The sequence below is a fragment of the Cuculus canorus genome, chromosome 7 (genome assembly GCF_017976375.1).
Source record: "Cuculus canorus isolate bCucCan1 chromosome 7, bCucCan1.pri, whole genome shotgun sequence".
NCBI lineage: Eukaryota > Metazoa > Chordata > Aves > Cuculiformes > Cuculidae > Cuculus > Cuculus canorus.
Genome location: NC_071407.1, coordinates 15,038,890 through 15,066,228, shown reverse-complemented (window position 1 = coordinate 15,066,228; position 27,339 = coordinate 15,038,890). Strand labels below are relative to the sequence as shown.

The 27,339-nt window shown below is 61.8% G+C and overlaps 2 protein-coding genes across 5 annotated transcripts; one reads left to right on the top strand and one right to left on the bottom strand.

Annotated features, from left to right (window-relative positions):
- Positions 1 to 3,702: 3,702 nt before the first annotated feature.
- CRTAC1 (cartilage acidic protein 1) lies at positions 3,703 to 17,663 on the top strand. Of its 3 annotated transcripts, none has more exons than XM_054072268.1 (16): positions 3,703 to 3,832; positions 7,644 to 7,840; positions 9,142 to 9,338; positions 10,277 to 10,407; positions 11,021 to 11,177; positions 11,751 to 11,885; positions 12,178 to 12,323; positions 12,514 to 12,650; positions 13,326 to 13,408; positions 13,937 to 14,037; positions 14,116 to 14,284; positions 14,797 to 14,942; positions 15,075 to 15,117; positions 15,620 to 15,763; positions 16,936 to 17,061; positions 17,443 to 17,663. In XM_054072268.1, the coding sequence occupies exons 1-16, from the start codon at positions 3,788 to 3,790 to the stop codon at positions 17,568 to 17,570; spliced, it is 2,085 nt and encodes a 694-aa protein (XP_053928243.1). In that variant the 5' UTR covers positions 3,703 to 3,787; the 3' UTR covers positions 17,571 to 17,663. The 3 variants fall into 3 exon arrangements, with proteins under 3 accessions (XP_053928243.1, XP_053928242.1, XP_053928244.1); XM_054072267.1 differs by having other exon boundaries at positions 3,773 to 3,836; positions 7,633 to 7,840; XM_054072269.1 differs by lacking the exons at positions 16,936 to 17,061; positions 17,443 to 17,663 and adding an exon at positions 16,030 to 16,642 and having other exon boundaries at positions 3,773 to 3,836; positions 7,633 to 7,840.
- Positions 17,664 to 17,784: 121 nt separating this feature from the next.
- GOLGA7B (golgin A7 family member B) lies at positions 17,785 to 26,298 on the bottom strand. Of its 2 annotated transcripts, none has more exons than XM_009561497.2 (5): positions 26,234 to 26,298; positions 20,214 to 20,339; positions 19,688 to 19,840; positions 19,444 to 19,545; positions 17,785 to 19,316 (listed from the first exon to the last, which is right to left on the bottom strand). In XM_009561497.2, the coding sequence occupies exons 1-5, from the start codon at positions 26,288 to 26,290 to the stop codon at positions 19,212 to 19,214; spliced, it is 543 nt and encodes a 180-aa protein (XP_009559792.2). In that variant the 5' UTR covers positions 26,291 to 26,298; the 3' UTR covers positions 17,785 to 19,211. The 2 variants fall into 2 exon arrangements, with proteins under 2 accessions (XP_009559792.2, XP_053928245.1); XM_054072270.1 differs by lacking the exon at positions 26,234 to 26,298 and adding an exon at positions 21,379 to 21,867.
- Positions 26,299 to 27,339: the final 1,041 nt, after the last annotated feature.

The window sequence follows — 27,339 nt, the reverse complement described above, 5'->3', positions numbered from 1 at the left end:
CTATTTCAGCTAAAAGACAACTTTAGCACAGGAATGACTGAGGATAAATTATCCATGAATACATTTATGGTGGAAATTAGACCCTCAGAGCAAGGAGGTCCCAGCACAGCCCCTCAGGAGAAGGAAGCAGTGCCAGGCAGGAGCCAAGGGTCAGCTCTTAGCTGAGGGATCCCACAGCATGCTGCAGCAACAGCATTTGCCCTCTTCTAGTGTCAAAAAGCAGCAAGAGTGGCTGGTGTAGCAAGCAACAGTGTGCAGGGCAGTGTGCGTGGCGCAGTGTGCGCACATCACTGCATGCACGTGTGAGTGCAGATGTTTGTGTGTGCACGGGCTGTGCATATGTTTGGGCAGCGCATTGAGTGCTCACAGCCCGTGTGTGCACATAGAGTGTGTGCAGACAGGGCAGCTGCACACAGACTGTTACATGTGGGCATATAGGTGCATGTGAGTGTACTGGCAGTGTATGTGTGCATGCTGCACACCCACCAGGCTATGTGCAGGTGTCTCAGCATTCATGATGCTCTAGAAAGAGGAACAAAAGCCCCAGTGATGTATCCTGGAGGTTAGTGCCTTGAGTCAGCACTGCTCTGCTCACCTGCACCCAGTCTGTGTTGCATCATCTGGAATTTGCTGGAGGGGACAGACTGAGGGGTCCATGAATCCATCTGATCCTGGGCAGATTTGTATCCTGCTGAGGTTCCCCCAGCTCCCAGAGAGCACTGCTATGCTTGTGAGGGCCACGGGAGCCCCCTGGCACTGTCAACTCACAGGCTTACCCTGGCTGGCCAGAGTACTTCTTGCTGTCAGCTGACAGCCCTGTGCCATCCCTTTGCCCATTGCAGCGCAAGCAAGGGACAGACTGGTCCTTAGCGTCCTGCTCCCTTCTACCCAGGGAGATCCCAGAGTGGCAGATGAGACATCAGGCATGGGGATGCAGGGGGTCAGGGCTGATGGCTGCAAGAGGATCCCCCATGCCCAGGGGACTGGGTTGGCACGGTTGGGGCAAGAACCTCAGGAACCAGGGCCAGGGAAAGCCAGGAAACCTCTGCCCTGGTGATGGAAAAGGAGGGTCCTAGGTATATGCGGAGGTGCTCACGCTGGCCCCCAGCTCAGCAGAACAGCCTCCCGCTGCCTGCATGCAGCCCTCGGTGGAGCGCAGTGGCTCCCTTCCCCCAGCAGCATGTCTGGCTTCTGTTCACTCTAATTTCCTGTGCATTGTGTCCCCACTGCTGCCGCCACCGTCCCCTGCACATCCCTCCTACCTTGCCCTGCACAGCCAGGCTCCTCATGCCTGGTACCTGAGCCCTGCCTCACTGCCCCGTGGGCATCCCCACGTACACCCCAGCTCATTTCACTGGTGCTCTGCACTACCCTCCACAGCTCCTTCCCGGGACCCGTGCCCTGCCCCACAATGCTCACTCCACCATGTCCCACACACAGCTACGAGCAGAGGTGTGGGATGGAGATGGCTGGGCCAGACTGGGCCAGTACAGGGCAAAGGGATGGCTGCAGGACTCTGGTTTACAGCCATGGTAATTGTTATCATAAAGTGCCTGCTGGCTGCTCTCATTCCCCGGGGAAACATTCCAGCCTGTCAGGGTGGCAGCATCCATGGGAAGGGCACTGAGGGGCTCCTACAAGGGATACTGGGGAGCTACTTGCAGCCTCACAAGTGGAAGATCACCCTCCTGGGTGCCAGTAACACGGGCTGGGGGGCTGCAGCACATGAGGTCCTCTCAGCACGTGTGCCCTGCATGTGTGCAGAGTGCGTGTACACATCGGGCATCGTAGTGTGGCCACATCCCTGCTGACACAGCGTGTGCACCTGCGGAGCTGCATGTGTGTATGCACCACACCGCATGTCTAGCCGTGCACAATGCGTGTATGCACACCTAGGCATACACAGGCGTGTGCAGGTGCGTGTGTGCAGTGTGGTGGTGTGGCAACACGCCTGCCTGTGTCTGCCACTGGGTGCGCACATGCTCGGGGCCAGGGCCAAGCCCCAGTGTGCTGGCATGCCAGGTTTGCAGCCCCGGGGGAGCTGGTGTGCCCAAAGCCATTCTCGGTCTCAGCATGCTCAAGCTGGCTTACTGCCAGTGTTTGTGTTCTGTACCTGCCGGACGCAAGGGAAGGTGTTGGGAGCCGGCTTGTAGAGTTTGTGCTAATAATTACCCGGGTGATTACTAAATCTGGGATGAGCTCACGACTCAGCAAAGGAGGTGCTGGCCCTGAGTGTACACACGTGCAAGGCTGCAGCCGGTCACTGAGGCCATGGGCCACCAGCAGGCGGAGTGCATACATGGCTCTAATTTGCACAAGGACACATGAGTGTAGCATCGTACACGTGTGACAGTCACACCAGCCTCCCAGCCCTGTGGGTTGGCTCGGCATCCTGGCTTCCCCACAGAAAATGCAGAGAGCAAGGATAGTTTCTGCCCCAAGGCAGTGTCCCACAGAGGTTCCCCATACCCGGACACCGTCGTGCTGTCTGTGCGGACCTTGCAGCAGGCAGCCGTGCAGCAATCTCAGTGCTCAGCCAGGCAGTCTGTGAGAAAGGGTCAGCAGAAATTAAGTTGAGGGGTACTTGACGGCCATGTGGAAGTACCTTCATGGAATACAATCACTGGGACTGGAGACCTCTCAAATTCAGCAAGCAGATAAGAACCAGGAGCAACAGGCAAAAGCTGTAGCTTCTCTTTGAAAGGAGAAATAAGGAGGCTAGCAGGGCAGGTGACTTGCAACTCAGAAGAACCCAAATAGCATTGGCTCCTATGGATCCTGTATGTACCTCCTAGCGTCTCCTGTTGTCTCTCCTGCTGGCCACAGCCCAAGGCTCTGTGCTGGGGTGCCTGCAAACACACTCCACTGGGGTGACCTGGTAGCCTTGCCAGTGATGTCCCAGTCCTTGTCACAGCCACTTTCTGCATCCAGAGATGCACAAAGAGCTTTGTGTCCAACCCTGCAGTGACCACGGAGGAGAAACCATGTCAGGGAATGCAAGCTTATGGGCTGAGTGAGATCCTGCCTCTGGCATCCACTGCCTACGAGATTCTGAGCAAGTCAATGCCTTGTGTGGCCTGAGATGGGGGCTTTCTCACGGCTGGGACAGGCTGCAGGGTCACAACCACACTTAGAGTCCCTGCAGAGAGAGGTGGGTGATCCACAGGGCGATGGCACAAGGGAGGGTGCTGAGCCCTCGGGGTGTTGCACTATGGGGGCTGCCCAGCTCCACTCCCTTTTCCCGTTCCGCACCCGCAGCTGCGCTGCTCTGTGGGGCAATCGCCCGCTACGCCCAGGCCGGGGCAGATCGCTGGCTCTGCTCGCCCCATCTCTCCCGCTGCCCTGGCAGCCAGTGGGGACCCGCACCCAACCGTGTCCCCAGTGCCACCCACCCCCCAGCACCCAGGGGTGCCCGTGGGGGCTCATCTCCCCTCCTGCCAGCCGGGATCGCCCCGCAGCCCCGCAGCTCCTGCACGCGGTTCCCAAGGCTTATCCCGGAGCCCTCTCTCCGGGTTCCAGCCTCCGCGGACTCAGTGCCCGCGGCGATGCTCCCCGGCGGGTCCCCCCGCAGCATCCCCCCCCCCCCCCCCCGGCGGTGGGGACAGTAAATCAGCGCTGCGCAGCCCCACCTCCGCGCTCTCCATTGGCAGCGGCGCCCCTCACCCCGCTCATTGGCGCTGCCGCCGCCGCCCCGGCCCTACATAAAGCGCCGTTCGGCAGGGCTGGCCCCGTCGGAAGCCCGGGAGCAGCGCAGCCGGCGCGCGCGCGGGCGGGCGGGCGGTGTGGGATGCGGTCCCGCAGCCGCGGGGGCGGCGGGCGGCCCCCCTGCACCGTGAGTACGGGATGCTTTGCTGCTCCCTCAAGTTTCCCGGGGACTCCGGGGCGGGGAGGGGGGCGGGTCACCGGCCCGGGGAGAAGTTGGTGGCGGGAGGAGTGGGAGCGGGCACGCAGCCTGTCCCCGCAGCGGATGCGGGAGGAGCGGGATGGAGGATGCTGGGCTGGGGGAAACGGGGCTCGGGGGGATGAGGCGGGGTGGGGGGGGGTGGGCTGGCTCTGAGGGAGCGCTGGCAGGGGTGTCCGGGTGGTGAGAAGCGAGAGACGGCTCCTGTTTCCAGGTTCGCTTGTGCTTGGTGGTGCCGGAGCCCGTGGGGAGGCTGGGGGCTGCGGGGAGAGGGGTCCATCTGCGCTTCTGCCTGCGTGGGAAGGGGCTGGCTGCGTGCTGGTGGGTCTGAGCCCCCCGAGGACCTGGTGTCCCTTTGGGCTGAGCTTAGCGGCTAAGGTGACTGCTCATCTCCACACCGCATTAGCTGCCGCTGGCTGAGCCCCAGCGTGCCGGGTCCGGCGCTGAGGAGTTCTGCGTGGGAGGGACAGGGACCGGCCAGCCGGTAGCAGGGGGCTCTGGGCCCGTCAGAAGCATCTGTGATGGGATACATGCGCAGGCATAGAAGGCTCTGCCAGAGGGCCATGAGGGCGAGAAGTGCTGAGCCCGGGGCAGCAAGTGAGCAGCCGGGGCAGTGGGACCAGGACTCACAGGCTTTGGCCAGAGTAGAGGCACTGCAGGGCCCCGGCGGCTTAAGGCTAAAGTGCCATGGCGGGGGCACTGCTGGCACCCCTGGGCAGCTCAGCTGCTGCAGGAAAGGGACTGCTGGGTTTGTGGGACACCTCCTGCCTGTCCTCTGCTCTGGCAGGTATAGATGTGGCAGCCTGGGAACAGTAGGAATAGGAATATGATGTTACTGGGGCATATGTAGCATGATGTCAAGGGGTGCTGTGATGTCACCATATTGTCACTGCTTTGGGGTACCTTTGGGGTGTGATGAGGCCCCTGCTGCATGATGTCGTGCAATGTCATAGCGGTGGTGGAAGTCGCTGCGCCATGGGACGGGATGCCACTGCAGTGGTGGAGCATGACATCACTGGGGTGCATGGTGTGGTGGGTGGCAATGTCATAGTGGCATGCAAGATGGGATGGTCACACAGACTGGCAGCTCCCATCCTTCCCATGATGTGGGGCAAAGGCTGGGGATTTGCTTGTAGATACATGAGGAGCTCTGGGGACATCTCCCCTCTCATGGTAAGGGGTCTGGGGCAGAACCGCCTGCCTGCCCCATGGCTCCCTTCCCAGCCTCCCTGCCATGGGGCCAGCACCCTGTCCCTGCCCTGCCTGCCTGCACCCTACATGGGTGCCCAAGGCACCAGCTGCCTTGTTCTCATCCTCCCACTGCCTTTACCCCTGCCCAGCACCTTGGCTTCATGTCACCAGGCTTAGCCATGCTGAGCAGGCACTTTGCAGTCACCACAGGTCTGGGGGTGACCTTGCCACCAGATGCCAAAACACAAGCCAAGATGTGGCTCTGCTGGAAAAAGATAGGCTGAAGTCTGCCGTGCATACAAGCAGGACCCCATAGCTTCACACCTCACGTGGAGCTTCACACCTCACATGGAGCTTCACACCAGGGCCTTAGTGCCATCAGCAGCATGCTGAGAAAAACAAGGCCTTTTCCATGTGCCAGGCAGTGCCTGACACCCCCTCCTTCCCCCTTCCCAAAGTGGCTTGGCTCCAGGCTATGCATCCCTTCCCCATGGCACCAAACACCGGATCTGCTGGGAAAAGCCTTTTGTGTCCAATCAGGAACATTGTTTCCTTCTGGAAAGGCTCCATCCAGCCTGGAGGGATTTTGGCCACAGCTGGATGGGGGAGGGGGGGGGCACCTGGGGAATGGGCCAAGCTGCAGGGAGCAGGAGCTGGAGGGAAGGCAGAGCAGAGAGCCATGCCAGCGGCCCGGCAACAGTCACCCATCACCTGGCTGTGGCTGAAGAGGCACCACTCTGCATCAGCAGGGGCTCACATGGCAGCCCTGCACCTATGTGTTCACATGGCTCTTGCCCACGCTTTCTTTGGTGAGCCCAGTGTGCTGCTGTGGAAAAAGCTCACGCTCCCTCACTGCCTGGCACTGCAGAGTGACACCCAGAGACTGTCCCATCCCTGCGCAACCCAATGCATCCCCATCACATGTGCCTTGCATGAGCCACCTGCATCAGGGAAGGCCCAGCCTCCTGCCCTTGGGCTGCCACTCCAGACAGGACGGCAATGTAGAGGGCGGTGTACTCCAAGTCTGGCTGGGTGGTGGGGAGCATGGTGCCGAGGGTGGACTGGCTGCATCTGGGCACCTGGATGTGAGTCAGGCCAGAGAGGGAATGGGAGCAGCACAAAGCAGAGCTGGGGGGACACAGATATCCACCCTTGCAGCTGGGCTTAGGGAATGAATGGGATTGGAGAGGAAAGGAGAGTGTGGCCTATGCAAAGAGGTTCAGAGCTCTGGGCATGCTGGGCATCGGGGTCAAGGTCTCCTCTGCAGCTGGAGGACAGCCCCTTCCTGCCCAGCAAGGTGGGCAAGAAAGATATTTGCTTGTGGTGGGGGAATTCTACCCCACCTCACCCACCTACCTACCCCTGAAGACTGTTGGGACCATTCCCATTGCCAGGGGAGGAAGCAGCATTCTGCTCCTGCAGCCCAGTGGGCCTGCCAGGATCTAAGCCATCAGGCACCTTCTCCCTCTCCAAGCTGGGCAAGCGTGTCACCTTGCAGCTGCCACTGCGTCCTTTGCTCAGTGACAGGGTCCACGGCATGGGGATGGGGTGGCAGGGGGGCCATTCACCCCTGTCTCCCTTCCACTGTTGTTCTTGGTGTCCTGGGAAGCTGCAGCGTGGGGACACCCAGACACCAAGGTGGGGCACAATGTTCCATGTGGCTATGCCACCCCTCCCGTCTGAGAGCTCGAGGTAGGCTGCTTTTGCTCTCAGCTGGAGCACTGGCAAGTGGGTTCATGCCCACAGCCTGGGGAAACACAGCTCTGTGCTGGGCTTTTACCTTCTGGAGGTGACTGTCAGGCCTGGGATAAAGGGTGGCCTTGCTCTCCACCCATGCTACAGCCAGGTCAGAGCCAGCTCCAAAATCGCCGCAGCCTTGCTAGCAGTGTTGGCAGACACTATCCTCCGCAGTCTAGGTTAATTGAGCCTCTCCTCCCAGTCTCCCGCTCTTCCCAGCACCTCCTTCCCGTGACCACATCCCTGTGCAGACACCTTCTCCAGCCAGCCTGGGAGGAGCTCACCCTGCAGAAGCCCTGGAAGAAACAGTGACAGCAGGGTGGGGAAGCTGAGGCACACTAGAATCAGGTCCCCAGCCCGGTGACTGCCTGCTTCCTCTGGCCCTGCCAGGGGAGCAGTGATTGGCATTGCAACTTGGCAAGACCTTGTGTGCCCGTGGCCCCTTGGGGCAGGGCAAGCTGGGGCTGAGCCCGGCTTTGTCAGCACCCTGCAGCCCTCCTGCTGCCTCCTGGGTCCCTCCCATGGGACAGGCTCCCAAGGTCCCGTTACTACTCATCCCTGGCTCCCAGCTCACTGGAGTATAGTCCAGTCCCAGGGAATCCCCAAAGGTGAGCTGCACCCTGGAGGGTCCATGCCTGGGGATACTGGAACTGTGGCAGTGCCCAGAGGTCTCGGGGCCGGTGAGGTTGGCACAAACTGGGATGAGTGAAAAGGGATGGAAAAAGAGCACCTTTCATGCAAGGATGATGGGGATGCTTGGGCATCGTAGAGCAGGGTCTCTTCCCAGCATTGATGGGCTGCAGGTCTCTCCCAGGTGCCCAGGATGCTGGTGCTGTGCCTGCTGTCCCTGGTCTGCCTCAGTGAGGGCTCTCAGCGCAGTGAGCCCATGTTTGCAGCCGTCACTCAGCACCTCCTACCACCTGACTACGACAGCAACCCAACGCAGCTCAACTACGGCGTGGCGGTCACCGACCTGGATGCTGATGGTGACTTTGAGATCGTGGTAGCAGGGTGAGTGGTGCACCCAGTGCCTCGGTGACAGTTGGACCTGGTGGTCTTGCAGGGCCAAGAGCTCCTTACATCCTCACGGACGTGTGGGGTTGTGCACAAGGGTGGTGAGGTGGAAGTGTGCATGTACCCACTTGTATGTGTGTGTGTGTGTGTGTGTGCACCCACAGAAGGTGTTGATGTCAGCGGGGCACCTGCATGAGGCCATGTGAGTGCCCTCATCCCTGTGCCAGGCTCCCCTCTGCAGGGCAGTGGCAGCTGCCCGGTGGTCAGGGTCCACCCTGCAGTGCAGAGCCAGCGTGTCCCCAAGCCAGCTCAGCTCCGCTGACAGGACTCAGTGCTCTCCAGAGATTTGGTTAATTGGCTGAAGGGTTTTTTTTAGCCCTTTATTGGAGTGATGGCTTGGAAGGGCTGGCAGCAGCTGGGGAGGCAGGGAGCTGTGTGCTGCACTGCCAGTGCCCGAGCAGGGCTGGACACAGAGCAACTGCTGCCAGCTGGTGTGACCCCAGCTGGGGACAGCAGGGACCATGGCACAGGGTCTGTATGTGTGTGCTGGCATGGCTGTGAGCTGCCAGCACAGCATGTCTGTGCACACATCACCATGCTCACCCCTGAGGGAGGCTTACACACGCAGGAGTGCTCTCCTGGAGGAGACCCCTCACCCTCTCCAGGCCTACCCAGGGGTCTGCAGCTGCCAGAGCACCACGGTGGCAGACAGAATACAGCCCCGCCACTGCTCTGAGCATCACCCTGGGCAACAAACTATGGGCAGCACCGGGGAAGCCCTGGAGGGGCCCGAGCCACCACTCCCAGCAGGGCTGAGCCAGGCAGCCAGGAAGGGGTTTTGTAAGCATCCACGGTTCCCGTTGTATAACTTGTTTACTGGTGCATGGGGCAAGAATGGGTGGGGAGGCTGTGAGGAGCAGCACGCGGTGAGGGTTTGTGTTGCATTCTGGTTTCCCTGCCCTGGGAAAGTGCTGCAAGCAGGGACCTGTGCCTCATCCTGCCCTGCTAGCTGCCCAGACCCAAACCCAGCCCCTGCCCAGGCATTGCCCTCGGGGATGCCTGACATGGGCTGGAACAGGTCCAGGCTGAGCCCCCCCTGTCGCAGCCAGGACCCAGCCCCAAATTCAGGTTCTGAGGGCAGTCTGGGGTCCCTGGCTCCCATGCACCACGAGAGTCTTTGCTGTGCCCATCATGGGGAAAGCCTGGTGTCACATCCAGTGTCTGCCCAAGGGTGGGACAGGGGCTTTCCTCCTGTCCCCAGGCCTCAGGGAGCCATCACGCCCTGCTTGCACACATAGGTACAATGGCCCCAACCTGGTCCTCAAGTATGACAAGGCACGGGGGCGTCTAGTGAACGTGGCAGAGGATGTGCAGGGGTCCCCATACTACGCACTGCGGGACCGGCAAGGCAATGCCATTGGTGTAACAGCCTGCGACATCGACGGGGACGGTCGTGAGGAGATCTACTTCCTCAACACCAACAATGCCTTCTCTGGTGAGCCCTGTTGGCAGCAGTGCCCCGAGCCCTGGACGCAGGGGGAGCTCCCAGCATGGTTGCCTGCGACCTTCGGCGCTTGAGGGATGTGTGCGGGCTGGAGTTAATTTCTCAGTTGAGTGGCTCCATTGATTGATGGCAGCACGGGTGGGACGCTGAGCCCAGCCAGCCGCCAAGTCAGCACTTCCAGCTGCCCAATGCCTTCCCTGTGACACCCCAAGCAGGACAGCAGCTTCCCTGACACCCCCAAGGCTGCCCTGCCACGGGGACACTGCACTGCAAATCCCAGCTGTGCCCTGCAGCAGCCATGCCCCTTGGCGCCATAGTTTGTCTGTGCCGGCTAGACCAAGCCAGGTCCCGCCCTGGCAGTGCTGTCCCAGTTCCTGGGATGCCTTTCCTGGGGAGGCGACTAGTGTGCCCCATCCTGGCACCAGGCATCCCCACAGCTTCCTGGGTCAGCCCAGCTGACCAGCTCCAGCCCAGCTCCACTCCATGTCCCTGTCCCACTGCCCTGACCTCTACACAATGGGTCTATCTTCCTGATGCTCCTAATTACCCAGGCGGGCAGTGACTGCCGGCACATCTGTCCCTAAATCAGGTACTGCTATTGGTGCTGTCACAGGGAGCGCAGCTCACTGCCTGTGCCTGGCACCGCATCGATTTTTTTACCTTCCCTGGGATGATCTACAGGGCTGTGCCCCATTGGGACACATTTTACATTAATGAGTTGATTCTTCTGCCTGTCTCTCGGCAGCTTTTACAGGTCACAGGGGCTCTTGCAGCAGCAGCCTGGCCCTGTGGCGCTGCTGGGGGCTTGAAGGGAACAGAGCAGGGGCTTGGGATGCTCCAGGAAAAGGGTACACCTTCCTTTTTGTAGCAGGGCACCCTTCTCAGTAGGAGGTGGGATGCTGCAGCCTCCTGACCTGTCCTTCCCCCAGGCTTGGCCACCTACACAGACAAGCTCTTCAAGCTCCGCAACGGGCGCTGGGAGGACCTCCTGAGTGATGAGGTGAACCGAGAGGTGGCCAGCCGCTTCGCTGGGCGCTCTGTGGCCTGTGTGGACCGGACGGTGAGCAGGCAGGGCATGGCGAGCAGAGACCACCCCTGCTCCCTTCCCACCTCCCATGCCCCTCCAGCCCTCTGCTGTGGGGTCCTGGAGGACGTCTTCCCTTGGTGGGAGTGCCCTCCAGCAGCCCATGGCTGTCAGAGCTGGCAGCCCCCCAGCCGTGGGGCTGTGGGCACCTCTCCACATAGTTGCTGCCAGCTGATAAACGTGCCTGTCGAGGTGATTTATGTTCCTGTCACCTGTGCTTTCTTCTTCCTCCTCTCCCAGTGGTTTGTTTCCAAACAATTATCGCTAAATCAGGGTCCAGCTGCTGCACAGGACAAGAGGGGCGGTGGGGATGAGGGGGTCTTGGCACGCTGGGGATGCTGGGGGGAGCAGGGTGCCCCGTGCTCGCATTATAAGCCTGGGGACCGCAGAGGTCCTGGAGGCAATGGGGCACATCCTCACTTTCAGAGTGCTTTTCACCCTGGGTTTTCAGAGCACTTGCTCAGCACATGGATGTGGTGCCTGGTCCCATGGAGCCATGAGAGCATCCAGCCCTATGGCGAGGATCCCATGGTCCCCATGGAGCTGGCTTTTAGGTGGGTGGGTGCTGAGGAGGTGCTGCCGGCCACAGGGCTCCGGCAGGTACTCCATCTACATCGCCAACTACGCCAGCGGCGACGTGGGCCCCCATGCCCTGATTGAGATGGACGTGGCTGCCAGTGACCCCGCTCGTGGTGTCGTGGTTTTGGTGGATGTGGCCGCCCAGGCTGGTGTCAGCAAGTACACAGGTACCCGGGCTGGTGCGACCCCGCAGAGGGGACTGGGCACGGAGAGTGGGGACCCTGCTGCAGGCAGTGCCCGTGCCATGCATTAGGCTGCCTGACTGCCCCATCTAGTGGCAATCCCACGGCGAGTGGAAGGGACCAGAGCCACGATGCTCACCAGGACCCCCGTGCCCACCGTGACCCTGCCGTGTGGCTGTAGCTCACAGCATCCGCAGGGCTGGCAGCGGGGCATGGAGACGTGGGCACACGAGTGGGACAGCAGGGAGCGTGCCAGCCTGTGCCCCATGCTGCCCCACACCTCAGGGACTGCTGCTGTGCCCCATGTCCCCAGTAGTAAATTGTCACTAATTGGGAGTGTTGTCACCATGGAGATGATAGTGATTATAGTTGGGAGTGACACAAGCGGCTGTCAAGCCCAATTAACTCCTGATGAGAGGGACTGAAGGAAGGAGGTGGGCGAGGAGGAGAGTCCAGGGGTCCTGGAAGCACTGGGTGGGCCAGCACCAAGTGGGGTGGGGGGCACAAACCACCCCAGGTGTGGCCAGCTGCACCCTCACCCCAGGCTGCTGTTCCCAGGGGGCCGTGGGGTGGCCGTAGGACCCATCCTGAGTGACAGCGCCTCTGACATATTCTGTGGTAATGAGAACAGCCCCAATTTCCTCTTCCACAACCGGGGGGACGGGACATACCGGGATGTGGCCGCTGCTGTGGGTGAGTAGAGGGAACAGGGGAGAGCACACGGGCATTGGGGACCCCAGGGGCAGGGCTGGCTCTGCCTACCCCTGCCTGCTCAGGGCGGGCTGAGCACAGGGTGGAAGGACAGCCCTGGGGACCCAGAGTCCTGCTGACAACCAGGGGTGGTTGAGGTGCACAGGGGCATCTGTCAGGGCAGGGATGCAGCCCTGCATGGGGAGGACCCGCCTGGGGACTGTGGGGCACGTCCCGAGGAGATGGACGCAGGGAGGGGGTCCCGGGTTCCCCCCGTCCCCTTGCAACTCCCCAGGACTGGATGACCCCTACCAGCATGGACGTGGTGTGGCACTGGCTGACTTCAACCGTGACGGACGGGTGGACATCGTCTATGGCAACTGGAATGGGCCGCACCGCCTCTACCTGCAGAGTGGTGCTCCTGGGCGCGTCCGATTCCGGGTGAGGGCTAAGGCTGAGACTTCCTCCACTGCCGGTTTTGCCACCAAGCCTCCTGGGCTAGGGGACCTGGCTTCACCCCAATTTGGCTTTGAGTTGCAGTTTCCAAAGGGGTGGGGATGCAAAGCACCAAAGCAGGACCCCGTGTCCTAATCTCTGTGCCCTTGTCATCCCGTGCCCATCCCTCACACAGGACATCGCCACGCCCAAGTTCTCCATGCCATCCCCTGTCCGCACTGTCATCGCAGCTGACTTCGACAATGACCAGGAGCTGGAGGTTTTCTTCAACAACATCGCTTACCGTGGCTCTTCTGCCAACCGCCTCTTCCGGTAGGAGCCTGGGGGTAGCAGGGAGGCTGATCAGCCCTCACGGCACAGCCAGGCTCACAGGGCTCCTCTCCAGCAGTGCCACTGCTCGGGCTCAGCTAATAAAAATGCACCGTGACTGAGTCCTTCCTGGAATCATTACCAACTGCAGCGATCGTGCTTGCAGAAGCCCCTGGGGTCCCCAACACCGCTCATTAGCAGCCATGTGGAAGCTTGTTCATGAGTCCTGTTAATTGTGGGGGTCAATTCCTCATTACCGCTGTGCAGTACCTCCTCACCTGGTGTGCAGGATGGTGGGAGCTGGTTGTCCGGCCTGGTGCCAGCACTCATAGGTTGGTAGGGGCAGTGGCATGGTGAGGAGCCCCTCAGCGGGGTTCTGGTCCCAGAGGGATGCAGCAGTGTTTGGAGATGGTGCTGCTGCTGCGCAGTTCAGACCTGCATGAGCAAGGCTCTCATGACATCCCTGTCACATCTCCATAAAGCAGGGACATGAGGTGCCAGGGACAACAGGCAGGGGCCAGTCTAGTCTACCATGCACCCTGCAAAGCCACCAGCATCACCCGTGGGTGCCCTCAGGGCTGTCACCTCTCTGCCAGGCTACCTAGCATGGGACAGACACTTCCTGGGAATTTCCAGGGGCCCAGGGGATGGCACTAATACCCTGTCTGTGCTAAGCAGGCTCATCCGCAGAGAGCATTCAGACCCCATAGTGGAAGAGCTGAATCCAGGGGATGCACTGGAGCCAGATGGACGGGGCACAGGTGAGTCCCCCCCGAGTCCTGGCAGGAGCAGCCCATGCCGGAGGGGTGCCACAGCACCACTTGGTACCTTCTGTGCCTGGGGATGCTGCATGTCTAGCTTGGTCACCTGCCCACTCCCCACCAGCTCACTGGAGCCCCCATGGCCCAGGAGAATCCCCATGCTTTCTCTCCACCTATACCCAGATAAGGGTGCTGTCTCCAGTTATTCCCAACCCTCAGGGAGCTTCTTCCTGTGCAACCACTGTTCAAAGCAAACCTCTGTGCTTGGCGAGGAGCCAAGCAGCCTTCTGTGTCCCACAGCCCCCCACAGCCTGTCCCTGTCCCCACACTGCTGAGAAAGCTAAACCACCTGATTGCAGGGTGCCACCCATACCAGGTCCCAATACCTGCGCTTGGAGTCACCTTGTCTTCACTAACACCCTGCATCACTGCTATCGTGGCTGCCAGCTGTGGGAGCCAGCACTGGCAGCAGAGAGTAGTGCTTAAAGACATGGGGCCAGGCCCCATGACCTGATGCTGTCCTTGCAGGGGGTGCAGTGGCAGATTTTGATGGTGATGGGATGCTAGACCTGATCCTGTCCCACGGCGAGTCCATGGCACAGCCCATCTCCATCTTCAAGGGCACCCAGGTGAGTCAAGCAGGGGGAATCTCATGTTGTCCCCGTCCCTTCTGCCTCTCCTCACTCAGCCTCTCTGCTCCCTCACAGGGCACCAGCAACAACTGGCTGCGCATCATCCCTCGCACACGCTTTGGAGCCTTTGCACGGGGAGCCAAGGTGGTGCTGTTCACACGGCACAGTGGGGCCCACCTGCGCATCATCGATGGTGGCTCAGGGTACCTCTGTGAGATGGAGCCCGTGGCACACTTTGGACTGGGTGAGCCACAGGGCAAAGAGGCTGCCTCCACCCCCAGCCCTCCCTCAGCCCTTTGATGGAGTCTTGAGTCCCACATCCTTCCTGGGCAGGAGGCACCTCTGCTCCCTCAGTGCCCTGCAGCACAGTAATCATCCATGCTCATCACCAAGGGGTGCAGGCAATGTGCGCAGCCACTGCAGCGCTGCTGTGGGGTGCTTCTGCCCCCTTCACCATACCCTGCCTGCTGCTTTGCCCAGGTATCAAGGCTTTCCCTGACCATTAACCCTCCCCTGTATCAGCACAGCTGGCAGCAAGCCTGCGGGAGTGTCCCTGCCTGCTGACAGAGCAGTCCATCTTCACCACGTGCACCCCTCGGACTGCATCCCTAAGTGTGGGATGTTGGCATGGGCTCCTAGGACATGGCTTGGGGAGCAAAGGGAGGGCTTGCCCTCCGTTCGTACCATCCCCCTGGCCTCTTTTCAGCCCTCACGTGCCCCCAGAGACTCTTCCTCTGATGGACTGCTTTCCTGCAGGGCGTGATGAAGCCAGCAGCCTGGAAGTGACCTGGCCGGATGGCCGCATAGTAGCACGAGCCGTGGCCAGCAGTGAGATCAACTCCGTCCTGGAGGTTCCTTACCCTCTGGATGTGGAGGACCCACTCATGCCTGCCCTGCTGGAGGTGAGAGCTGGGTGTGGGCACAGGGCAGGACACTTTTGGGGCAGGAATGAGGGGCTGAGCTCTGCTGGCTCAGTGGCTGCTCAGGGCTGATTCCTCCCTATCCCGGCGGTCTCTGCTTCTCCCCAAATGCAGTGTGGGCAGGGATTCTCCCAGCACGAGAACGGACGCTGCGTAGGTGAGTGGCTGCTGGGGGGACAGATTTTGCCTGCACCGAGGATGCTGCAGCATGGCCTCAAGGGCATAGCAAGGGACACGAAGGCAGGACCCTGCTACAGTGAGGTGGCAGCCGGGGAGGCGGCCAGGCATGCAGGCAGGGCTGCTGTGAGGCTCAATGTGGGGTACGGCTGTCTGCCTGTGGCCTGGGAATGACAGGAGTGGCACAGCTCTGGAGGGGACCATGGTGTCACGGGGGAGTGCTGTGCCAGGGGCAGGAGGCATGGCTGGCATGTGGCAGACATTGTGCTAGAGCTACAAGCGGTAGAGGTGCAGCAGGGTGGCCGTGGCTGTGTTGTGAGCCCCCCAGGCACTTGCATGGCTTGCGTGTGGCTGCCTCTGGTGGAGTCATCCCGGGCCCCAGAGCAGCACATGCGTGGGGAGGTGGAGGGTCTGCATCCCGGCAACCAGCAGCCCAAAGCTCCCAGACCAACCATCTCACACCAAGGCGCTCCTGCTTGCAGACACAGATGAGTGTACCAAGTTCCCCTTTGTCTGCCCCCGGGACAAGCCCATCTGCATCAACACCTATGGCGGGTACCGCTGCCGCAGCAACAAGCGCTGCAGCCGGGGCTTCGAGCCCAATGAGGATGGCACAGCTTGCGTGGGTGAGTGATGGCGGGGATGCTCTAACCCTGTGCCACTGCAGCCTAACCAGGCTGGTGCGCTGCAGCTCCAAAGCACCACCTTGGGATGCTGTTGCACCCCTGACAAAGGACTGGCCACATCCTGCTACCTGTCATACAGCTACCCTGCCCTTTGCACCCTGGCTCCGTATCTGTTCATCCTGCATCTTCTGTTGAAGTTCCACTGACTTGCCTTCTTTCTTTCTCTCTCTTTTCCTCTCTTGCTTCTTGTCTCTTTCTCTGTGCAGCTCAAGTGGCCTTTTTTGGGGGATACCCTTCCAGCGGGAGCTGGCCTGGGCTCCTCCATGGTGCCCTCCTTCCGCTAGTCCTCGCAATCTGCCTTTGCCTCTATGCACTTTAACCCCTGCCCGTAGCACTCCAGAGCAGCCTTGGTGGAAGGACTGGCCAGCTGCTGCCTGTCTCTCTTTTTCTCTCTCTCTCCATGTTGAACTGCCCTGGAAATGCCACCTACACCCTACTGGGGTGGCCCATGGTGGGATGGGTGTGGAGCCCAGCTGCCTGGCTGCGGTGGGCTCACCCCTTGCACCATGTCTGGAAAAGCAGCCCCGGGGCAGCGCCCCTTTGCCGGCACCTCCCTGCCCGGTTGCTTGCTCTGTCTCCTCAATACCGTACCATGTGCCTGCTGGTTTGGCCTGCGACGTGTGTGCTTCGCCTGCCCCCTCCTCAGCAGGAGGAAAGCCTTGCGGGGGAAAGGACCCTCCTGGCCTGTTTTTTAACGTATTGACCCTACTGTTTGGAGTTGGACCCTGCTCAGTCTTCCAGCCCCTCTCCCAGAGAATCCCCCCCAATAAACTGTATCCTATCTGTTAGCCCAACCTGTTGAGCTGTGTGAGGCAGGGTTGTGCTCTTGCTTCTGCCCATCCTGTCCTGGGACTATACAGGAAGACATCTTAGGGTTAGGGAACAACCACAGCATCCCCCAGCTCTCTTTGCCCCTGGGCTAGGAGCTAGCTGGAGGCTGCACTGTGGACCTGGACAGCTCTGTCCCTCCCCACCCCTGCTCGTATGCCCATATGTGCAGCACCGGAGGAGCTGGGATACAGTAGGCTGCCCTACACATGCAGCAACAATAGGGCTGTGCCGCCTTCCCTCTGCCTGATGTAAAACCACACTGCTCTCTTCCTCACCGCCAGACATCGACGAGTGTGCCCAGGGCTTGCACAACTGCAGCCAGCTCTGCACCAACACCCCTGGGGCACATGCCTGCCACTGCCGCCTGGGCTTCCGCCCCCTTGATCCCGCTGCCAGCCAGTGCCTGGGTGAGTACCTGCAGGCATGGTGCCCAACCACCCGCTGCTGCCAGGCACAGCCACTCTGCCCTGGGAGCAGGGATGCTGTTTCCTGGGGTGCCTTGTTGTGCTCACAGCCCTGGTCCCTGTGACTCAAAACACAGCAGGGCAGGATGGACAGACTGGTTGTGCAGGACTTGATGGGGTTAGGAGACATCTGCCACCTGACAGCCTTGACAACAAGCAGTGGCAGGACCATAGTTGTGTGGCTGCAGGCATTGGAGATACCTTCATGTCTCAGCTTCATCCAGCCCCAGAGCTGCCCCCTATCCCCTCCCTGTCCCCTGTCTTCCCACACCAGATGAGCCCCAAACCTTGTTGCAGCTCTGACCCTCTTGCCTTCTTTTCCAGACATAGATGAGTGCCAGGCACATCCCAGACCCTGTGATCACATCTGCCACAACAGCCACGGCTCCTTCCACTGCCACTGCCACCACGGCTTCTCCCTGGGCACAGGTGGGCGTTGCTGGCGCAGCTAGCCTGCCCCAGCACAGCCAGGTGCGCCCTGCTCACCCTTAGCCCCTTGTGCCTAGTGCAAACTGAATAAACCCTTTCCTGCACTGATTTTCCTGTCACTGGGGCCAGGTGGCTGCCACACAGGGCTGTTCCTGAACCCCCATGCACTGCCCCATCCTTCTCTCTTATTTCTCCCCACGCTCACCCTCCTTGGGGGCCTCTGTGCACCCTGGGATGCTCAGCCCAGCTCTGTGCCCTCCACCCTCACCCCTCTCCCTTCTCTGATGCTGGAGGACACAGGACAGGAGGCAGTGGATAAAGTACGGGGTTTATTGAGGAAGGTGTCCAGGCAGGGACCCCTTGTGGAAACAGCAGGGCCAGGGCCACCTGGCACACAGACCATGACTGAGCCAAAGGGAGCCCCAGGGGGCAGGTTCCTCCCTCCAGGACCCTAGAAAAGCAACACTGGCTCCATCTAGCCCTGCACCCCGGCAGAGATTTATCTCCACAGGATGCTGGATGTCACAGGGACCTTTCTGTTCCCCCCGTCTGACCCTGGCCTATGAACCCACACATGTTGCAGCTGGGCCCAGGTGCCCCTTGGGGTCTCCACAGCAGGCCAAGTTGAGTATTGGGGTGCTGGTGGCAGATACACGCAGGACGTGAGGGCAGGGGAGGGCTAAGCAGCAGGAGAGGAAGGGTCCTGGTGGAGCAGCTCTACTGGGCACCCTCCATGCCTTGGGGGAGACCATGGGGTGGAACTGGCAGGCGGCTGCCAGCAGTCAGTGCAGGCAGGATCTGCCGGGACTCAGCAGGGAGCCTGGCTTACCAATGCCACAGCTCAGCCTGTTACAGTGGGCCATGCATGAGCCTGGGGCAAGCAGCAGAAGGGCAGGAAACACATCTGGGCACAGGGCTTGGGATTGGGGAGCTTTATGGGTTTTTGCTGGGGATGGCACTGGCTTGGACAGGGAGCAGAAGCAAGTGCTCAATGTTGCGGGCAGTGCTGAAGGATGCTGCAGGAGAGGACACTGCTGCCAGATGGGTCAGGGCACCTGGCCAGGGCTGGGGAGCAGCAATAGGTAGCACGTGGGACAGAGCAGCAGCAATTGCATGGCACCATCATGCAGGTGAAGCAGCACCAGGGCTCTGCCAGGCACCCTGGGCAGCAGGCACACGGTGGCTGAGCCCACCCTACAGCACCAAGAGTGGCATGCCCCAGAGAGGGGGGCCAGCAAGGGCTGGCAGTGCCTGCCAGCGTGGGGCTAAGCCCCCCTCCCCTTAGCACTGCCTACAGCTTTGCTGGTCCCACTGCTTCCCTGGGCATGGGACACAGGACGCTGCCAGCTGGGGCTGCCTGTGGAGGGGCAAGATCCTTCACTTGGGGCAGGAGCAAGCAGAGGCACCCAGAGGGCTGTGGGTGCCCCTTGGCACCAGTTTGGCTCAGTGGGAAGCACCTGGGATGCCCCAGCCCCTTCCTGCAGTGGGTCTGAGCAGAGGCAGAGCCACTGGGGGGGCCACAGAGCAGAGGCAGGTGGGCAGCCCCCAGCCTTCCCCTGCCACCCGCCCTGTGCTCAGAATCGGGTGCTCTGGTAGTGCAGCCTGCGGAGCTCGGAGAGGCCACTGTCCCGGCAGTACGAGTCCCTGCAGGGACTTCCTGCCAGTCACCGGCCCCCAACGCCGCCACCCCCGCCACCGCTGCTGCTGCTGGAGCTACCGCTGCTGGAGCTGCCACTGCTGCACCGGTCCTCGTAGATGGAGATCTCAATCTGTGCCCTGCTAAGGATTATTAGCAGGATCTGCCAGCCGCAAATTCAGTTGCCCAGCACCCACCCCCAGTGTCACCCCACCTCTCACCCTTGTACTCCCCTCAGCACCCCACTGCTCAGAGGATACGACCCTCATGCCACGCTCCAGGGGGTCGGTGAGCAGCAGCCCCCGCGGTGCATAGATCTTCTCGTTCTGCTCCTGGATGTACTTGGAGATCTTCTTCAGGACCTGCCAGCACACGAAGGGACACTCGCGGGTGCTGCCAGCACTGCTCTCTGTTCTGTCCTCCAACCATGCTGCTCCCTGTGCCCCCGCCCCGTGCCCCTCACCAGCAGTGCCCAACCCCAAACTCTCCTCTGGACCTCAGCACCTTCTCATAGTGTGTCTCCATGCACAGGAAGATGAAATAGGCAGTGGTGCAGGCCAGGCACCCCTCCAGGTATGAGCTGCCCCCGATCTTCTCTGCCTCAGCATAGAAGCTGTTAAGAGTTTTCACGGTTTCCTCGAAGAGCTGCCGCTCGATCTAGAGCAGAAACTGGGGTCAAGAAGAGTCAGGGCAGAGGCTGACCCCCTGCACTGCCCCATCCGGGGGCAACATGGGGAGCACTTAACCCTCTCCTCTCTGCCAAGCTGATACCTCAGCTCTCTGGGCCCTGCCCACTGTCCACCCATGCCAAGATCTGCAGAGCCTATCACCAGCGCTTCCTAGTCCCCAGAAGCACCCAGGCACTTGCACACTGGGCAAGGTGGGTGTGATTGCATGCACCCAGAAGCATTGGCTGGCCCAGAGCCATACAGCACCCCACACCCCCAGACCCCTTTCCCACCTGAGCCCTTATAGGACACTGACATAGGATACCCCTTTCCCCACACTGTTGGCCTGATGGGCTCCCTACCCGGCTCTCCAGCTCAGGGGGGAACTTTGTTTGGAACTGGCACGTGGTCCCATCGCTGTAATCCCGCTGCACGAAGACCTTGGTGGCCAAGGATGCGCTGCGCCGTAGCTCCTGCAGGCTGTGCACCTGGGGGGCAGCAGGGGCCAGAGAGCTGTGGCCATCGGGTGCGGGGCATCACTCCTGGGGGGCAGGGGGAGCAGGGAGCAGTGCCTTTCCCCCAGCATTGGGGCATGGGTGCTGCAGGTTGACACATCCCAGGGCAGAAAGCTCCTGGCACAGGCTATGTCACGCCATGAGCACAGCTTGGCACAGGAGGTGCGAGGCCAGGGCTGAGGGAAGGATGGTGGCAAGGAGATGATGACACAACAACCGCCTGCTCAGAGTGTGGTCGAGTGTGTGTGCTCCCTGCTGGTGTCCGGCCTCGCCTGCGCTGGCTGCTGCATGTGTGTGTGTCCCTGGTGGGCCATAGCCTGGGGGGACACAGAGCTCTGTCCCCAGCAGCGACTTGGCACACAGCCGCCCCAGCAGCTCCCAGGCAGGTGGAGGGAAACTAGCTGAGCAGGAGCAGGGGACCAGGCAGCAGGTCTGCAGCGGCAACGCTGTGGTGCAGCGGCTGCTCAAAAGGGTTCAGCAGCCCCGGCAGCCCACACTCAGCCCAGCACCCCCGGCGTACAAGGGTCCACGCCAGCCCCAGTCTCTCCTCTGTGAGCCAGTTGTGGGGGGCTAGGGAGGATGGAGGGGCCAGGTTGTGCCAAAGGCAGGTGTCAGACCCCTCCCTGCACTTCCCCTTGGGTGACGTGGGGCCACCACCTGCTGTTTGCCACACAAACCCTCTGCCCCCGTCCCGGATCCCACTCACGGCACCTGTGAGAGGGGCCCAGAGCCTCCCTCCTCCTGGGGCACCCCAGACCCAGCTGCTCCCTCCAACAAGAGGGCCCCGCACCCCTTCCCCCGCAGCCCCCACTCCTCCAGGCACTTCACGTACCCACTGGCCCCACAGACTGTGCACCCCTCCAAGCCCTACACCAACCCCCCTCCCAGTGCCTCCCCGCGGACCCCAGCCCCACGCCGCGCCCTCTCCGCATTCCCCTCTTGCCCACCCGGTGCGAGGGGAGGGCAGAGCCGGGGAGGCTCTGCCGGTGCCCCCCGCCGCTCACCCACCCACCTCCGTGGCCATGGCGGGGCGTGTGCCTGTGCCGGGGATGCTGGAGGAACCGGCGGGGCCACCGGTGCCGGGCTGTGCCGGGGATGCTGGATGAACCGGCGGTGACACCGGAGCTGGGCTGGGGGCGGAACTGGCGGTGCCTCCGGTGCCCGGCTGGGGTGGAACCGGCGGTGCCGCCGGGCTGTGCCGGGGTAGGGGGATCGGGCGGCGCCGCCGGGGCCGGGGGAGCGGCGCTGTCCGCGGTGCTGCCGAGCAGCAGCGGAGGCGGGCCCGGCCGCCCCCGTGTGCGCAGCCGCCCGGCCCGCCCCGAGGCGGCGGCGATGGGCGCCCACCGGTACCGGCGCGCAGCCCTCCTGGGCCCGTTGTTGGGGACGGCGGTACCGGAGTCCAGCAGCCCCGGGGCTGCGAGGGGCGGGGGGAAGGCGGCGCTGGTGTCGGTCTCGGAGTCCGGGCAGCACTGCGGGCTGCCACGCTCCAGAGCACGGGGCTGCCTGCGTTTGCTGCTGCTCCTCAGGGCGGGGAGGGGAGTCAGAGCAAGCTGCCCCCGTTTTGTCAGCGCCCCTGTGCCGCAGGCAGCCGGCCGTGCTGCGTTAGCAGCGTGAGCAGAGGGGCTGGCAGGGCCCCGGCTGCCGAGGGGATGGACCTTATGGTTGGGCTTAGTGAGCTCAAGGTCTGTTTTCCAGCCTAGGGATCTTCTGGGCATGGCCGAGGCTCGGCTGCCGCGGTGCGATGCGCACGCGGGCTGCGTGGGGCTGCCTGCGGGGCTCCAAGTGCGCCCCACGTGTGTCCGCGGGTTCTTGGCAGTCACTCAGGGCCAGGGGCAAGGGGACGTCTGTGGGGTGTGTCTGCAGGACAGGTCAGAGCCCCCTCACTCCCGGGGAGGACCCAGACAGGGCAGGAAAGGCAGCTCTGGCAGCAGCCGTGTGTGCGGTGCCGCAGGCAGCCGGCTCTGCTGCGTTAGCAGACGGGCTGCCAGGGGATCGGGCTGCCAGGGGTGCTGCTGGGGGATCCGGGGGCTCGGCAGCCGTGGGGCTGGCCTGGTGGGGATCCGTGGGGTCGGCCGTGCGGCTGGCAGCCTGCCGTGCCAAGGGATCTCGTCTGAAGGTGTTTGTTTGCGACGGCTTTGCAGCTGGCACTGCGCTCTGGAGCAGCCGCTGCGATCGCTGCACAGGCAGGCATCAAAGAGGAGAGCAAACGAATTCCCTGTTATCTCTGCCCATTGACAGCTCAATTAGAGTCGCAGAAATGCCAAGCGGGGAGAACAGAGGCTCTCCCGAGAGGCAGAGAAGGGGTGCTGGCAGCTGGGGCTGCAGTGGGGCGGGAGGGATGCGGTGGCCGAGCATACGGCCCTCCTCTGGCAGGAGACCAGCCAGCCCTTCCTTCAACACCTGAGCGATGCAGAAGCAACCCGGGCCCTGCCAGCTCATCTGCTCAGGCTGCTAACGCAGCACGGCCGGCTGCCTGCGCGCTGAGAAAACAGGGGCACCTTCACATGGCTCTCTCGGGCAGAGCAAATGCAGGCAGCTCCTGTGCTCTGGAGTGTGGGAGGGTTTAAGACCAAGGGACCAAAGGACATGTGCGGGCATGGACCGGAGTCAGAGGGCTTATATCCCCCACAAACACAAGGCTACAGATCCCGTAGCTTTCAGGGGAACTTTCTGAGCAGCCCTGCCAACCCACTCCCGAGAGAAATGGGGTGCAGCCTGCCCAGGCAGTGCCACGGAGTCCAAGAACACCCTCGTGGAGGGTGTACACTCTCCCATGTACACAGATGCATGCATGCAGACGCAGGCATTCATGAATGCACTCAGATGCCCACACCTGCCTGCACCCCTCCTGTACCTCCATGCACTCATCCATACACCCAAGTGCGTCCCTGGATGCTTCCAAACCCAGGCACTGCATCTCGGCTCCTTCCTGTGCTGTATGGTGCCACCACATCAGGGCTCGCCTGCCTGCCTGGCAATGCCCTGCCAGTTGCCATGGCAATGCTGCGCCTGCCAGGAGATGAAGATTGCTCTCCCACGCTGCAGCAAGGGGCTGGAGGGGCCCAGCTGTCCCTGCCACGCCAGGCTCTGCCCACCTGCCTGCATCCTGTGGTGCTGCACCAGGGATATCCCTTCTGTGGCTGCACTAACACGGCCCAGGCTCTGGACTCTTGATTCTGGGCTCTAGCTGCCTCACAAGCTGTGGACCTGCTGCCTGCAGGACCAGGACACCTGTCAAGGAGTGTCTTTTGGTCGGACATCTTCACCCCATCATGGGGATCCACCTTCTGCCAGCCATACTACTTGGGAGCAAGCCTTGCCCAGTGGCAGGCAGGACATGGACAGCCTGGACCTGTCCCACAGTGCTCCCCATCCTCATAGAGACCCTGGCCCTGCTTGTGGTGCCTGCAACCCCCAACACCTCCGGTGTCCACTGGGGCCTGCTAACCCCTCCCATGCAGGATGTAACATCACGGACTTTCCAGTTCTAACTGGAGCAGGGACAGACCCTGCTGCTCCCATGCAGAGGTAACAGGCTGTGCCATGCCATGCCGTGCCACACTATGCCTTGAGATTCCACAGTTCTGAGCAAGGCAGGGCAGAGATGGAGGCAGGCTGGCATAGCTGATGGAATCCTAGGCAGTAGCAGCAGAGGTAGTGGGTATTTGGGACACCCCAAAGTGCTGCATGGTCCTGATGGCCCCCCTACGCTCCAGCACTGTGCAAGAGGCTGGCAAGGTGCCTGCAGCAACAGGGCTCTGGCCCTTCTGCTCCATCTGCTGAGCCCCAAGGGGCTATTTTTAGACTGTCTGGCAGCAGGGGCAGGCACCGCGCACATGGCTGCTGTCAGAGCTGCCTTTACTCCCCTGCCTGGGTCCTCCTCTGCGTCTGAAGTGAGGGGGCTCTGACCTGTCCTTCAGACAGACCCCACAGACCTCCCCTTGCCCCTGGCTCTGGCTGACCACCCAGAGCCCCACCCCTGGCCCCAAGAGACATGCATGGGGCATGCTTGGAGCCTTACAGACAGACCCATGCAGCCAGCGTGCCCATCACACCGCGGCAGCCATGCCTCAGCAATGCCCCTGGTCAAGCCCATGCCTTTGGCTCCCCTGCCAGGACTGGGGGTATTCCCAGCATGTCCCCAGGTGCTTGGTCCTGCGCCTCATCCCTGCACCCCAGTCCTCCTAGTAGACCTGGCACAGCGGCTGAAGCCCTGCCCCCAGCCCAGGACCAACATCTAGGGCCCCATCCTGCACCCACTGCTTGCCAAGCCCCCTCCCCAGCCCATCAGGGCTGTCAGTGGCTCTGGCTCCACTTCAAAGGAGGCATGGCAGGGCCAGGCTCTGGCAGCTGCTTCACACGGTGCTGGGGGGGCTTTCAATAATGGAAGGGGAGCATGAGCTCACCACCCCAGTGAGGACAACAGTGACATTTGGGAGGCATGAAGAGACAGCGAGGCAGGGTGATTAGCTGATAACCTTTCCTGAGAGACGCCAGGTGTGTACACCAGCATGGGGGGGGAGGACATCCCCCACACTGGGAGCTGCTGGGAAACAGTTTTAAGTGCTCCAGTTTGCGCCTTTGCAAAGGATGAGGAGAGTGCTGCAAACCAGGGCCACCTGTCGTACAGCCTGGGCACCCTGAGGATGAGCTCCCCTCCGTGGTGCCTGCAGCACCGACAGGTCTGGCTGTGTCCATCGCAATGGACGGGACCCTGTTGCACTGGGAGCCCCTCCAAAGAGTGGGGTCAGCCCACCAGCACATGCCGCAGGACTGCACAGGGTGGGGATGCAGCACCCTTCTGCAAAGGGGCAAGCAGGTGGAGGGGGATGAGGATTCAGAAGGAGGTGCCAAGGTCCAGCTTTGGCAAAAGTGGCTGCAGGGAGTGAGAGCTGTGCAGGGATTGTCCCCATGCCATGGATAGGGCTGTGCTGGGAGCAGACACTGGTGGCGTTCCCTAGCTCCCCAGCAGTGCAGGGTGGTAGCAGCACCAAAGTGAGGGTCCCCATGTCCCCATGCACAGTGCTGTGTTGTGAGGCAAAGGGACTCTTCCCCAGAGGCATCGACATGCAGGACATGCCCCCATCCCTGCCCCACAGAGGGGGGCTGGGGGCCAGGGCCAGGGACCAGCAGTGAACAGGGAGTCTGTGTGCAGGCTGGCGGGAGCTGGGCAAGGCCAGGAGCTGCAGATGGGCTGGGAGGGTGCCAGGGCAGGCTCGGCCCTGCAGCTGGACCGGGAGTACTGCCAGCTGCATTCCTGGGGCTGCAGGAGAGTGGGACCATGTGTGGGCGTAGGGCAAAAGCATGGCCACCTCTGCCCTTGCCTTCTGCCCACCCTGCCAGTCCAGCATCCCTGGGGCCATGCTGACCCCGGGGGTGCCATCAGGCATGCCCCAGCATCCCTCAGCCCACCCTAAGCAGTGCAACCCATGCAGAGCCATGCTGCCAGCCCCACATTGTCCCTTGTGCTGGGGTGCTCTCTCCCAGGAGCTGCCAGGCACCCTGGGACTCTCAGCCCTGTAAGGCCAGTCACCATGTGCTGTTCCCTTCCGCGGGTCCTCACTACCAGCGCTGATGCAGTCCAAAAGCCAGGAGTCCCAGGATGGGATGGGGCTGGAACAGGACAAACACCCAGGGCAGGTGTGAGGATGGGAAGGAGCCCACCCAGGGCTAGGGGATGACCCAAAGCTGTCATAGGAGATGGATTGGGGACGCAATGGGAGAAGACAGGAAGAAGTGACCGGGACCTCATTTTCCACAAGCCTCCTGCTCCCCTGGCTCAAATTCGCTCTGTGCTACTCCTGGGCACAGGTGCCCTGGGAGGGCCCAGAGTGGTGAGGAGACACCTGCAGGGGATGTTCTCTTACCATGCCACCCTGGATGGTTGTCTCCGCAGTCCCCACAGTGGAAAGGGCAGCCCCCATGGCCCCACTTCCGCTCTCACTGCTGTGACAGGTGACAAAGATGGTGGCACTGCCAGCTCCCCAGAGTGACAGGCACACATGTCAGCCCCCAGCCAGCTGCGCGGGCGCAGGACAAGGATGCAGGCACCAGAGTAGCCTGCACAGATTGGAGACAGGGGAGGGTGCCAACTCCAGCTGCCCTGGGACCATTCGTTTCTCCGAGGTACAGCCCAGATCTGCCTCCCCTGGCTGTCGCCAACCCACCCCACCCCCAACTGTGACAGTCTAGGTGGGGAAGGGTTAAGGAAGCAATGGAGTGCAGCAAAAACCCTGCAGATCAGAGGCAGGATCTCAGCACAGGGACAAGGCTGCCAGGACATCTGGCATGGCAGGAGCAGGGGCCCGACATCCCTCTCCTGGGCCCAGCACTGCTCCCCACAGCATGGTCCCACTGCCAGGAGGTGACTCAGTGGCTCTAATGAAGGCATAGTGACAGATGAGGGTACCAGGCCAGCTGGCAGAGAGCCCCTCCCTCTCCTTGCTGCCCCCGGCCCCACCAGTGCCCTTATGGTAGGGTGCCAGCCAGCACGGGGTGCTCAGCATCTCCAGCACCATCCTGGCAGGGACTGTGGGTGCTCCAGGCTGAAGACAATGTGGGCTGAGAACTGGTCTGTAGCAAAAGCAGGGCAGCACCAATGCTGGCAGTGCCATGGGGACAGCCCAGGGATACTGCACACCCGTGCGGCAAGGTGTGTTCCACATCCTGCACACTGACAGCTCCATCCTGTACATGTAGGCTACCTCTGCTTCCACCTCCCCACTCCTGTTCCCAGGCCCTGCCAACCCCTTCCCAGCCCAGCTCCCATGGCAATTAGCCGAGCTCTCCAACTGCCCTGCCCCAGCCCATCCATCATGGATTAGCTATTTTCTATCAGCATTTATCTCCAGGCAATCTCACTTCTGCTGTGACAGCCTGGTGCCTCCAGCACCCTCCCTCCTGCTACTGGGCAGCCCTGATAAAGGGCCCCTCTATCTTATCGTGCTCCCTGGCAGTTATGCATTAATGTTGC

Bases quoted from the DNA above. Each gene is read 5' to 3' on its own strand.
- CRTAC1 (XM_054072267.1), top strand. From the start codon at position 3,788: ATGCGGTCCCGCAGCCGCGGGGGCGGCGGGCGGCCCCCCTGCACCGTG. The intron at 3,837-7,632 runs GTACGGGATGCT...GATGGGCTGCAG, and splicing joins GCGGCCCCCCTGCACCGTGA to GTCTCTCCCAGGTGCCCAGG. The intron at 13,409-13,936 runs GTGAGTCCCCCC...CTGTCCTTGCAG, and splicing joins GCCAGATGGACGGGGCACAG to GGGGTGCAGTGGCAGATTTT.
- GOLGA7B (XM_009561497.2), bottom strand. From the start codon at position 26,290: ATGGGGGCTGCCCTTTCCACTGTGGGGACTGCGGAGACAACCATCCAG. The intron at 19,841-20,213 runs GTAGGGAGCCCA...TTTCTGCTCTAG, and splicing joins CCCCTGAGCTGGAGAGCCGG to ATCGAGCGGCAGCTCTTCGA. The intron at 19,317-19,443 runs GTATCCTCTGAG...AGCAGGGCACAG, and splicing joins TGGAGCGTGGCATGAGGGTC to ATTGAGATCTCCATCTACGA.